This window comes from Dreissena polymorpha, chromosome 2 (assembly GCF_020536995.1).
Source record: "Dreissena polymorpha isolate Duluth1 chromosome 2, UMN_Dpol_1.0, whole genome shotgun sequence".
NCBI classification, from domain to species: Eukaryota; Metazoa; Mollusca; class Bivalvia; order Myida; family Dreissenidae; genus Dreissena; species Dreissena polymorpha.
In genome coordinates this window covers 116,891,148-116,905,307 of record NC_068356.1, presented here as the reverse complement: position 1 = coordinate 116,905,307, position 14,160 = coordinate 116,891,148, and the positions used below count along the sequence as shown (strand labels likewise).

General features: G+C 37.2%; 2 protein-coding genes across 11 annotated transcripts in view; one reads left to right on the top strand and one right to left on the bottom strand.

Moving 5' to 3' along the window:
- Positions 1–6,321, bottom strand: part of LOC127868656 (erlin-1-like) — a 23,833-nt gene extending 17,512 nt beyond the window's left edge. The window contains exons 1-3 of the mRNA XM_052410591.1: positions 6,181–6,321; positions 3,074–3,168; positions 2,829–2,851 (exon numbers count right to left, since the gene is read on the bottom strand). Coding sequence (XP_052266551.1) covers positions 2,829–2,851; positions 3,074–3,158 — 108 coding nt within the window. The 5' untranslated portion in view covers positions 3,159–3,168; positions 6,181–6,321. The remainder of the gene's footprint in view (positions 1–2,828; positions 2,852–3,073; positions 3,169–6,180) is intronic.
- LOC127868639 (zinc finger protein 347-like) overlaps positions 6,277–14,160 on the top strand; it is a 23,708-nt gene continuing 15,824 nt past the window's right edge. For 7 of the 10 annotated variants that reach the window (XM_052410567.1, XM_052410566.1, XM_052410565.1 and 4 more), the window contains exon 1: positions 6,366–6,514. The gene's annotated coding sequence lies outside the window, so the exon portion shown is untranslated. Of the gene's footprint in view, positions 6,515–10,887; positions 10,907–14,160 lie in introns of those variants that run through there. The other 3 variants (XM_052410559.1, XM_052410560.1, XM_052410561.1) reach the window with 3 other exon arrangements.

Here is a 14,160-nt window from a genome sequence, read left to right as displayed (position 1 = left end):
TGCGGGTGCAGACCGCTCATCTATTTTCTTTTTAAAGGTGAAGGGACTCTCATTTTCAATCACAAAGGAGGGAGGGGTGGAGTGAAGAGGGGTGTATAGTGTGGGGGTGAGGACATTTATTACATTATTTTCCAAAAATGCGAAAAAACGGGGGGGGGGGGGGGGGGGGGGGGGTGGATGGGTGGTGGGGATTCTTGGGTGCGATGGTTGGACGGTACTTCAAACATAAATTAATAAAAATAAAAATTTGTGTTTTTTAACCGTTTCAAAAAAAAAATAAAATTTGGGAGGGTGGGGTGGGGGGGGGGGGGGGGGGGGGTATACTGTGAGGGTGTGGTGGTCATTTGTGAGATGATCTTAAAAAAAAAAAAAAAAAAAAAAATTCGGGTGGGGGGAGGGGGGGGATTCTACGGTGCGATGGTTTGGACGGTATTTCAAACATAAAATAATAAAAATAAATCTTTGTGTTTTTTAACAGTTTCAAAAAAATAATTGGGGGGGGGGGGGTGGGGTGGGGGGTATAGTGTGAGGGTGTGGTGGTCATTTGTGAGATGATCTTAAAAAAAAAATATATAAAAAATAAAAAAAATAGGGGGGGGGGGATTCGGGGGGGGGGGCACGGGGGATGGTTTGGGTGGAGTCTATTGTGGTATGTCAGGTAAGAGTAGTTTTATCAAAGTATCAATCAAATCTAATCATAAATAAAGAAGTTATGGCAATTTTAGCTAAATTTAATAATTTGACCTTGAGAGTCGAGGTCATTCAAAGGTCAAGGCAAAATTCAACTTGCCAGGTACAGGAACCTCATGATAGCATGAAAGTATTTGAAGTTTGAAAGCAATAGCCTTAATAGTCAAGAAGTAATGTGGATCGAAACACAAAATGTAACCATATATTCAAAGTTACTTAGTCAAAAAAGGGCCATAATTCCGTAAAAATGACAACCAGAGTTATGCAACTTGTCCTTTTACTGTACCCTTATGATAATTTGCGAGTGTTCCTAGTATGAAAGCAATATCTATGATACTTTAGGGGTAAAGTGGACCAAAACACAAAACTTAACCAAATTTTCTAAGTATAAAGGACCCATAATTCTGTCCAAATGCCAGTCAGAGTTACATAACTTTGCATGCACAGTCCCCTTATGATAGTTAATAAGTGTTGCAAGTATGAAAGCAATAGCTTTGATACTGTAGGAATAAAGTGGACCTAAACACAAAACTTAACCAAATTTTCAATTCTCTAAGTATAAAAAGGGCACATAATTCTGTCAAAATGCCAGTCAAAGTTACATTACTTTGCCTGCACAGTCCGCTTATGATAGTTGGTAAGTGTTGCAAGTATGAAAGCAATAGCTTTGATACTTACGGAATAAAATGGACCTAAACACAAAACTTAACCAAAATTTTCAATTTTCTAAGTATAAAAAGGGCACATAATTCTGTCAAAATGCATGCCAGAGTTATCTAACTTTGCCTGCCCAGTCCCCTCATGATAGTAAGTAAGTGGACCAAGTTTGAATGCAATAGCATTGATACTTTCTGAGAAAAGTGGACCTAAACGCAAAACTTAACCAAAATTTTCAATTTTCTAAGTATAAAAAGGGCACATAATTCAGTCAAAATGCAAGCCAGAGTTATCTAACTTTGCCTGCCCAGTCCCCTCATGATAGTAAGTAAGTGTACCAAGTTTGAATGCAATAGCATTGATACTTTCTGAGAAAAGTGGACCTAAACGCAAAACTTAACCAAAATTATCAATTTTCTAAGTATAAAAAGGGCACATAATTCAGTCAAAATGCACGCCAGAGTTATCTAACTTTGCCTGCCCAGTCCCCTCATGATAGTAAGTAAGTGTACCAAGTTTGAATGCAATAGCATTGATACTTTCTGAGAAAAGTGGACCTAAACGCAAAACTTAACCGGACGCCGACGCAGACGCCGACGCCAAGGTGATGACAATAGCTCATAATTTTTTTTCAAAAAATAGATGAGCTAAAAAAGGAAACCAATGTAAATAAAATGAACTATGAAATATTTGGGGGTTACAACACAAAATCATAGATAATGGTTTTTAGGGGGTTATAACACAACATCATAGATAATGGTTATTTGGGGGTTATAACACAAAATCATGGATAATGGTTATACCAGTATCTTTTTCTATTTTGTTTAAAATAATCGCCCAATATATTAATATTTACAGTAGAAAAAAATCGTTCCATGTAACTTCATTGAGTGCCTTTTACACTGAAATTCTCGACACCCTTTGATGCTTTGCATCAATACTTATCTTGTAAGAATGTACTAATAAATTTATTTTAACACTCAGTGGTGAGTAAATAATATACAGTTTAATTCACAGTGTAAAATGTAAGACCATTTAACGGCTGTCATGCAAAAGGTACAATGTTACTGTATTAATATGCTCTTTCTAATAATAATAGACAATGTTAATAATGACTAAGTTTTAATTACATTAATAATTACTTTTAACACATCAAAGTATGGTAAGTGATAACAGTGATCGACATAAGCAATGCCTGCTCTATAATGTATAGTTTTGTTATAAACATGTTTTTACCTACCGCTAACAAGAAAAATAACATATGACACACATTATGCAAAAATGGGTCTTATGCAAAATGCACTCACGCAATCTGGTCAGGAGCTTACCTATCCGCTATAAAGAAACACAATATTTCGTGGTCTCATTAGCAGACAGAGTAGCTCTGGACCACACTGTGCGTATGTGCAGGCTGGCATGGAGCTACCCAGGCCACATATGATCCATTATGGCAAGATGCAGGTAATATATCAGACACTTACCCTATAATAAACACCAACATGACCTGAAACAGGAAAGAGAATTCTAATGATTTATAATATTAAGGAATATACTAGAAGAAGATATTTTCATCAACATAATTGCACATTAGACATGTCCATTTTTACATTGAATGTCAGAATTATTTTATATATTACAAGTAAATACTGGTACATGCATATTCAATAAATTTTAAAAATTCACAGAACAAGTAAATTCTTGAGAGCATTAACTGTTTCATACATACCTTCTTCAATTTTGTGAATTGAAAAGTTGGCAAATATTGCTAAGGCCGCTAAAAAGCCTGCTAGGCCTATCAAGCCCTGTGACATGTCTTGCGATCTGAAATAAAAAGATATACACATGGCCATGATGATGTCTAGAGAGAGATCTGAGATTACACAAAGATACTGGGTGCGGCTATGACCGAACAAATTGGAGAGCTGGCCCTGTAAGTCTGGTGACATGTACCACAAGCTGCTAAGTCAATTATTTTAAAAGTCTCACACTTAAAGTTTTTTTTTAAAGCAAAGAGTCTTTGTTTCTCTTTAATTTATTTGCAAAAGTGTACAAAATTTTAAACAAAATTGTTTCAAAAGGAAATTGTTTTATGTATGCAGGGGTTTTTCAGCACTGTCTGCGCCTCCAGAAAACGGAGGCACTCCCAAAGCAAACGGACCCGATCCCAAAAACTATAAACAATTTCAAACAAGGGCTGTTTGTAAAACATGCATGCCCCCCATATGGGCTGTCCGTTGTAGTGGCAGCCATTGTGTGAATACGTTTTTTGTCACTGTGACCTTGACCTTTGACCTAGTGACCTGAAAATCAATAGGGGTCATCTGTGAGTCATGATCAATCTACCCATGAAGTTTCATGATCCTAGGCGTATGCATTCTAGGCTAAAGCGTTCTTGAATTATCATCCGAAATTCATTTTACTATTTCGGGTCACCGTGACCTTGACCTTTGACCTAGTGACCTCAAAATCAATAGGGGTCATCTGCCAGTCATGATCAATCTACCTATCAAGTTTCATGATCCTTGGCGTATGCATTCTTGAGTTATCATCCGGAAACCATTTTACTATTTCTGGTCACCGTGACCTTGACCTTTGACCTAGTGACCTCAAAATCAATAGGGGTCATCTTCGAGTCATGATCAATCTACCCATGAAGTTTGATGATCCTAGGCATATGCGTTCTTGAGTTATCATTCAAAAACCATTTTACTAATTCGGGTCACCGTGACCTTGACCTTTGACCTAGTGACCTCAAAATCAATAGGGGTCATCTGCGAGTCATGATCAATGTACCTATGAAGTTTCATGATCCTAGGCCCAAGCGTTCTTGAGTAATCGTCTGACAACCACCTGGTGGACGGACCGACCGACAGACCGACCGACAGACATGAGCAAAGCAATATACCCCCTCTTCTTCGAAGGGGAGCATAATAACATTTTATAAAAAATAAGACTATTATTCAGGACTTTTTATTCACACAGAGACTTTATCTGTGTTTTAAATTGTTATTCTTTCATAAGCTCTATCCACCATATTGGGAAACTGTTGTAATGTTGCCAACAAAAAGTGTCCCTATTGGCTAGGTAACAAGGTCGCAGTACACCAATCTTTTGCACATCGATATATTTGATGTAAAGTCGATAACGATGTCGACCAGGTGCCAAATATTTACACTCTTCCAAATTTCAAAATGCAAGAATAGTGTGTTGAAACATAGTCGTGTTTTTTAGGTTCCATGCAAAGAATAATGTCTGTAGGCTGCCATTCAGTTAAATTTTATGTGTTTTTGAAGTTTATTCATTGCTTTACTTAGTTGGAAACGAATGACATCTGTTTAGTGATGGGCATGAAATCTGTGCACAAAACTGTGATTGTGTTTATGAAGGGATGCAGATGTACTCCCAGAGCCGCCATAGCTAAAATTATCAAAGGCTCTGGGAGTACGTTTATATGGACTATTGCAGCGAACCGGATGGTAAATAGCTGGGAGTTGGATTAATGCAACTGCAACATCGACTGTGCCCCATGAATTAAAATTACAATATCGTCGTTGAGATAAAAACTTCTATTTAGAAGGAGTGCTGTATCTGAAGAAAAAGAAGATATATTGAAAATACTTTTGGATGTTGAAAGTTAAATTTCCATTTATGAGAGAGAGTGAATCTTTACAAATACAAGATGAGAACTGTCTCCGATCGACATATCTATCCTCGAGTGCCCAATTTCGACGCATACAAGCAGTTTGTTGAAGTTTTGTTGCTCAATATAGGGATTTATGTAATAATTTTTGTTATTTCATTACACATGTACCTTTTATTTACACATTTTAAATTCAATTGATTGTGTTATGAACAAAAATTCGTTGAAAAACGAAATGATCCAAGTCTATGTAACGGCGGCCATATCTGTTGAGAGTGCCCTAAAACGACGCATCTGATTGGTTACATGATTTCAATGTAAAAATCACTCCTGTGGAGACTGAATGCATAAAATATTAACTCATGGTTGTTGTACTTAAATTTGTAATTGCTGTAAAAGTAATATGAAACTGAAATTAATTAAATCAATTAAGATTTTTAATTGTGTTATGTCATACTGTCTGGCAGTGATTTTAGTAGGGGTCTGTGTCAGCAACCCTGTCATAAGCTGTGTTCATGGAAAATATGTGAATATAACCTGTACTTCTTTTGTGGAACCTGCACATATAATTAATTAAATGAAAGTAAGTAACAAACATAATATGCAATTACCAACATAAACACTTGCTACATATAGTTAAAATTGCATTACAGCATAACCAAAAACATATCCGGACTTCAAATCAAAGTTTACGCGTACACCTTTTTCATAGTGAAAATAAATCTATTTATACGATGTTTTGTCAAATGGCAGTCACGTGACTTATGAATGAAATAGTGAACTTTTGCAGACGAAACCGATGCATTATTCCACGGTCTTATTAACAAAGACAATTGGGTGTAAAGTGTTCAAAAGTTTTGCATTAAGTAAAATACATAAAAATCCATCAATTGCAAACCGATCAACCATATCTAACCTTTTAACCCGCTATTTTCCACATAATAAACAATAACTATAGTAAATTGTGCGTAGATTACCATGTGCTATTGTATGACGTCAACGGATGTCGCTTATGTATCAAACAGAGGCAAAACAAAAATGCGTCGAATTAGGGCAGCGTCGATTCGGGTCACTCAACGATATATACTAGACGGAGAAATTCTTAGACACCTCACCGACAACATAAACATCGCACCTTATATGATGATACTTAAAAGTAGATGACTTAATATAAACATAATTAGACAACCAACCTTGATGTGCTACAAACGCCGGCTAGTTAGTTTCACAATACTCAAGTCCGTAATTGATGACCATGCGGTCATGGAAAACATATTTTGCTTGTAAATATCGCGAAGGAAAAACGCCATTGAAATATGAACGCAGAAGTCTATGTTGCTTAACTTTCGTCTACAAAGGTGAATTGAGATTACCAAGATTAAACAAACAGGAAAGCATGTTTGTCGAATGTATAATTTTATTTCCCTAATCAGATGTTTACAATGTATTTCATTACATGTTGTAAAAAGATATACCATTTGGGTTTAAGACGATTCGACACCAAACCATTTCGACCACAAGGCATAAGTAAGAAAATGGCATTTCTACTTCTTTATTTGGCAGAACATTTCGCGTATTTTTGTAGTTAATTTAGTGCACAGTTAACTTGAACATATTTATGAATGTGGGTGGTTCTAATCAACACAACACAACAACATGCAGGGCAAAAAAAACCCTTCTTTGCAAGGGGCCTCTTTTTCTTCCACTTATTAAAAAGGCCTTAACCAAAAAGGCCCTTTCCCCTACAGAAATTTTTTCCCTACAGAAATTTCTTTAAAATCATGCATTTTTCTCTAAATTTCCAATCTGCCTCAGTATTTTCATTCCCGAAAGCCAGAAAATTGTGTCTTTTTTTCCCCGAAAAAAAGGCTGTGGCCCTTTCCCCAAAGTTGGTGTTTTGGTCCTGACATGTGACGGACATGATAATAACTTTTGACCTAGGTTCAGATCAAAAATCCAAATAGTGCACCGTCGTACATATGCTAATAGCTACCATGTGTGTAAGTTTCAAGGTTCTAGTGCTTATAGTGTAGGAGGAGATAGTGGCCGACCACGCCCACCCAAAACTTTAAAATGGGTAAAAAAACCTCATTTTACTAACAACATACGACGCACATGATAATAACTTTTGACCAAGGGGTCAGATCATAATTCCAAATAATGCACTGTCGCACATATGCTCATAGCTACCATGTGTGTAAGTTTCAAGGTTCTAGTGCTAATAGTATAGGGGGAGATAGTGGACAACCATCCAATTTTGTTATAACATAACTTCTTCATTTATTCACCAATTGACTTCAAATTAATACTGAACATCTGTTATGACAACACGGTCTTTCTGGACCATCCATGTCCACATTACCCACCCCAGGGCCCATCCCACTTTAGTGGTAATGACCCCGAGCAATTACAGCATAATTAAAATCCAAGCCAATTTGGTGGTCAAGACCCCGAGCTTTTTCACCATAATTAAAATCCAAGACAGTTTAGTAGTCAAGATCCTGAACTATTTCGGCATAATTAAAATCCCAGCCAGTTTGGTGGTCAAGACTGCGAGCTATTTCAGCATAATTAAAATCCATGCCAGTTTGGTGGTCAAGACCCCGAGCTATTTGAGCAAAATTAAAATCCAAGCCAGTTTGGTTGTAAAAACCCCAAGCAATTTCAGCATAATAAAAATCAAAACCAATACGGCGGTCATGACCCCCAGCTATTTCAGCATAATTAAAATCAAAGCCTTTTTGGTGGTCAAGACCCCGCGCTATTTCAGCATAATTAAAATCCAAGCCAGTTTGGTGGTCATGCCCCTGAGCTATTTCAGCATAATTAAAATCCAAGCCAGTTTGGTGGTCATGACCCCATGCTATTTCAGCATAATTAAAATCCAAGCCAAGTGGTCGAGACCGCAAGCTATTTCAGCATAATTAAAATCAAAGCCGTTTTGGTGGTCAAGACCCCGAGCTATTTCAGCATAAATAAAATCCAAGCCAGTTTGGTGGTCATGACCCCGAGCTATTTCAGCATAAATAAAATCCAAGCCAGTTTGGTGGTCATGACCCTGTGCTATGTCAGCATAATTAAAATCGAAGCCAGTTAAGTGGTCGAGACCCCAAGCTATTTCAACATAATTAAAATTCAAGCCAGTTCAGTGGTAGGGACCCTGAGCTATATCAGCATTATGAAAATCCAAGCCAGTTTAGTGGTTAAGACCCCGAGCTATTTCAGCAAAGTAAAATCCAAGCCGGTTTGGTGGTCGAGACCCTGAGCTATTTCAGCATAATTTAAATCCAAGCCAGTTAGGTGGTCAAGACCCCGACCTATTTCAGCATAATTAAAATTCAATCTAGTTTGTTGGTCAAGACCCCAAGCTATTTCAGCATAATAAAAGTCCAAGCCAGTTTGGTGTGCAGAGCTATTTCGGCATAATTAAAATCCAAGCCAGTTAGGTTGTCAACATCCCGAACTCTTTCAACATAATTAAAATCCAAGCCAGTTTTTTGTGGTCAAGACTCCGACCTTTTTCAGCACATTTAAAATCCATGCCAGTTTGATGGTCGAGACCCCAAGCTATTTCAGCACAATTAAAATCCAAGCCAGTTTGGTTGCCAGTTTGCAGGTCAAGAACCCGAGCTACTTCAGCATTATTAAAGTCCAAGCCGGTTTGGGGGTCAAGAACCCGAGCTATTTTGGCATAATTAAAATCCAAGCCAGTTAGGTTGTCAACATCCCGAACTATTTCAACATAATTAAAATCTTAGCCAGTTTGGTGGTCAAGACTCTGAGCTTTTTCAGCATAATCAGAGCTTCAGATAAGGAATTGTGAAATTAGAAACTGTACTGCCACTGAAATTAAGAAAAGGAGTAACGCTTAAAATCAATTAGTATCTGTACTACCATATCCAAAAATACAGGTAGTACTGTACTACCCGTGTTCTTGGATATTGAAGCGTGTATAACTGACTTTACAGAAACATTTGCAGCAATTATAATAAATATATGCAGCTTCTTAAACAGTTACTGTATTAGGTTTTCCATTCTGAATTATGATGCAAATACAACTACACATTAAAACTCATGACTAACACTATTTCTTCATTTTTCTTGACAAGAAAACACAAACCAACTAGTAAGCTAAGTAAATGAACACTTATTTCATTGTCTCATCCGTTTCCCATCGTGTTTTCTAACGTTTTAAGCCACCGATGCAATCAAATCGTTTAATATCAGGGCGACAATGTCTTTTTCTGGGTTTACAGATTTAATGTCAGGATGATTAGACGACACCGTATGTAGTCATTATATGACAACAAAGTGTTGTTTTGAACCACTTTCGGTTAAGCCGGCATTCCATTGCGCGCAGACATATTGTTTTTGACGGATTTACAAGTTACAGGAAATCAATCGACAGAATAGACAATAATACATGAACCCAGTCTACAACTTTTCGGTAATTAAAATTAACGAAAAGCGCCGTTAGGTTACAACAAACAAATCACGCAGCGCTGACGCAGGCGTATCGGTATGACCAGATGTTTTTCGTAAATGCGTAAAATGGATATTAAAGTCGTAATTGTACGTCCAGTTTATAAAAATAAATGCGTAAATCTTCATGAAAAAGGCGTATTTACGGCTGTACGGCCCTTATCTGGAGCTCTGATAATTATAATCCATGCCAGTTTGGTTGTCAAGACCCCGAGCTATTCAAGCAAAATTAAAATCCAAGCCAGTTTGGTTGTCAAAACCCCCAAGCTATTTCAGCATAATATAAAATCAAAGCCAATATGGCGGTATGTGCAACAGTGTACTATTTGGAATTTTGCTCTGACCCCTGGGTTAAAAGTTATGGGGGTTGGGGTGGGGCCGGGTCAGAGATTTTCACTGATTTTTTAGGTTATTTTACATTAACTTCTTCATTTCTACACAGATTTACTTCAAATTGATACTGAACATCTCTTATGACAATACGGTCAATCTGAACTATTCATGACCCTATTACCAACCCAGGGGCGCCCGCCCACATAGACCACGCCCACCCAAAATTTTGTTGTAACATAACTTCTTCATTTATTCACCAATTGACTTCAAATTAATACTGAACATCTCTTAAGACAACACGGTCTATCTCGACCACCCATATCCACATTAACCACCCCAGGGCCCCGCCCACATAGGACACCCACCCAAAATTGCCTTTTAATATAACTTCTTCATTTCTCCACTGATTCACTTCTGGTTGATACAGAATTTCTCTTATGACAATACGGTCAATCTCAACTATGCATGGCCCCATTACCAACCCTGGGGCCCAACCAAAATAGGCCTTGCCCACCCAAAATTGTTTTTCAATATAACATCTATGCGGCCTGGGGATACGCGTCGGCCGCACCATTTCTAGTTGGTATTTGAGTCGACCTACATGACTTACAGATGAAATGTGAGTTTCGTTCTGGTCCATTGTCAAAGTTAATGGCCATGGACTTGGAAATTTTCTCTATAATAAGTTAATAACCATTTTCTGGAGTTTTTTTACAAAATACTTTAAGATATTTAGCTGATTTTTGGTATGCAATTCTATCTACTTGACTTAAAGATGAAGTGTGAGATTTTCCCAGTAAGGTTGCATTTAGAAGTAAGACCGTCCAGTTGTCCATCTGGCATACTGTTTTCCGGAGGATTTTTAAGCAACACATTTAGATGTTAGCTGATTGTTGGTATGTGAGGTTGCCTACATGACTTACAGAAGAAGTGTGAGTTTCCTTCTGATCCATTGATCTAAGGCGAAGTTATGGCCTTTGATTCAGAAATTTTCACTATAATAACCATTTTCCGTACTTATTTTATGCAACGCTTTCAGATATGAGCTGATAATTGGTATGTTACTGTAAGTCTACCCACGGGGACATGATTTGCAGATGAAGTGTGAGTTTCGCTCCTTGTCAATTGTTTGTTTTTGGGCAAAGTAATAGCTTTGGACTAAATTTTCTCTATGATAACCTTTTTCAGGAGTTTTTTTTACTAAACGCTTTTAGATATTTAGCTGATTTTTGGTTTGTGAGTCTACCTACATGACTTACAGTGTGAGTTTTGTTCAAGTATATTCATTTTATGCTCCCCCAAAATTTTTAGGGGGAGCATATAGTCGCCGCTTCGTCTGTCCGTCCGTGTGTCCGTCCGTGCACAATTTTTGTCCGGGCTATTTCTCAGTAATTAATGACCGGAATTCAATTAAACTTTATGGGAAACTTCACTACCAAGAGGAGATGTGCATATTATCAGCCGGTTCTGGTTGGATGATTTTTCTCAGAGTTATGGCATTTTGAAATTTTCCATTAACTGTACATATAGTGTAAGGCTTGTCCGGGTTATTTCTCAGCAACTAATGACTGGAATTCAATGAAACTTTATGGGAAATTTTCCATTAACTGTACATATAGTGCAATTCTTGTCCATGCTATTTCATCCCAACTACTGACTGGAATTTAATGAAGCTTAACTACCTTGAGGAGATGGGCATGTTATTTGTGGGTTCTGGTTAGATGATTTATTTAGAGAGTTATAGCCCTTTGAAATTTTTAAGTTGCTAAACCATCCATCGTATTATTTTGTCCAAAGTTATGCCCCTCAAGAGGTTTCCTTTTATCTAAATATATAGTGCAATATTGTGACAAAAAAAACCTTTGGGGAGCATCACCCGTCTCCGACGGCTTCTTGTTGGAGAAGTTGTGGGCCGTGGACTTAACAATTTTCTCTTAAATAGTTGCTGTGCGGCTTCAAAGCGCAGTAGGGGGCATAGTGTTTCACAAACACAGGTCTTGTTAAGGGGTTTTCGTATTTAAAAAAATGGTCTTTAAGATGTGTCTACTGTGGACTTTTCTTGGTAACCACATAAATACCAAGAACAAGCATTGTGTTTAATACCTTTTTCATTATCAGCCAAAACAATTAATAACAACAGTATAATTGTTTTTAAATGCTTTTTCCTTGCACTAATATTTAAGGCAGACATCAATAAGTAAAATAATATTAAATGTATTGAATGATTGTGAATATTAATTTTGATCATGCAAAATTGTTCTATACATGCTTATATGAAGACATAGATTTTTGCCAAACAGTGAAAGGAGTCTAAACTTTACAAGCGCGCGTGACGTCACTCGTCATCTTGTCTATAGGCAGTTTAAAGGGAAGAATTTCATTTTAGATTAAAACTATATCACCCACCAGGAGTCTATAATTGCTATGCCTGTTGTATGATCATAATGCCATTAACTTGACCACTTGCTCCATTTTATTATGCCCCCCTTCGAAGAAGAGGGGGTATATTGTTTTGCACATGTCGGTTGGTCGGTCGGTCCGTCCACCAGGTGGTTTCCGGATGATAACTCAAGAACGCTTGGGCCTAGGATCATGAAACTTCATAGGTACATTGATCATGACTGGCAGATGACCCCTATTGATTTTCAGGTCACTAGGTCAAAGGTCAAGGTCACAGTGACTCGAAATAGTAAAATGGTTTCCGGATGATAACTCAAGAATGCTTACGCCTAGGATCATGAAACTTCATAGGAACATTGATCATGACTGGCAGATGACCCCTATTGATTTTCAGGTCACTAGGTCAAAGGTCAAGGTCACAGTGACTCAAAACAGTATAATGGTTTCCAGATGATAACTCAAGAATGCTTACGCCTAGGATCATGAAACTTCATAGGTAAATTGATCATGACTGTCAGATGACCCCTATTAATTTTCAGGTCACTAGGTCAAAGGTCAAGGTCACTGACTCGAAATAGTAAAATGGTTTCCGGATAATAACTCAAGAATGCTTACGCCTAGGATCATGAAACTTCATAAATACATTGATCATGACTGGCAGATGACTCCTATTAATTTTCAGGTCACTAGGTCAAAGGTCAAGGTCACAGTGACTTGAAACAGTAAAATGGTTTCCTGATGATAACTCAAGAATAATTAGGCCTAGGATCATGAAACTTCATAGGTACATTGATCATGACTGGCAGATGACCCCTATTGATTTTCGGGTCACTTTTTTAAAATTTTAATCTCTAAATTTAATTCAGTGAAAACAATGTAAAACTTATGAATTTCAAATAAATGAGGGGTCATTTTTACCACTTTTGGGACTGTATAAGTGTACTAGCCAGTTTAGAGACTCTTCTTTTAATAACTTCAGGCAATTTTATATCAGGGCCATTTTCACTGTCATCTCTCTGTGTTGTCCATTGCCTATGTACATTTGTAATTATCTTAGTGTCAAAACACTTTGGTTTACAAAATGGACAAGTTTTGTCTGTTTCTGTTGTCCGTTGACACGCAGAAAAGTATCATATTTCCACAACACTACCCATGACCCCTATTGCCAAGTTTGGTAACTCTACTAGTATGAAATTTTGTCGAAATTCATGGCCTTCTTTAAACATTCATATACAGATATATAAGCAGGTTTAAACTTTTGGCTGTGCTACTTTCTCAGAAGTGGCTAGAGGGATTTCATTTACACTCAGAATATGTATTCTCTATTAAAATGACCCCGAAGGCTAAGTAAGGTAACTCTGATTACAAATTTGTCATGACTAAGGTCCTTTATACACTTATTAAGCCATAATGTAGACAGGTTAAAGCTCATAAAACAAATTGACACATTTTCATAAAACTTGATATTTGTCAGGGTTTTTGTCCTTCTTTGTGACCCGCTGAAAAACAGCCTTTTCCCCTCGGATTTTTATCCCCTCAGCAGGTAAAATTTTACCCCCAGATTTCATTCCCCCCCCCCCCCCCCCCCCACACACACACCCCCAATTTTTTATTTTTTTTTAAACTTTAAATACATAAGTTAACCTGGTCCAGTGTAGAAAATAGAACATATTGCATAATTAAATTATCTGTTGCCTTGAATTTGTTTTAAAAACAGTAAAATATGTTAAATTGATTATTTAAGACTTTTCTTATTTCCCCCAAAATCCGGTGTTTCGGGCGATTTTCCCCCCAAAATCCGGCATTTCACGCGATTCCACTTGATTTTAACAAATTGAGTTATTGTAATTGAACTGCATATATTGAACTACATATATTATCATCCTGTATTCAAGAAAGCTTTGGATTGCATATGAGATGGATGTGATCAAGTTCAAGGTCATGTTTAGTAAAAAAAT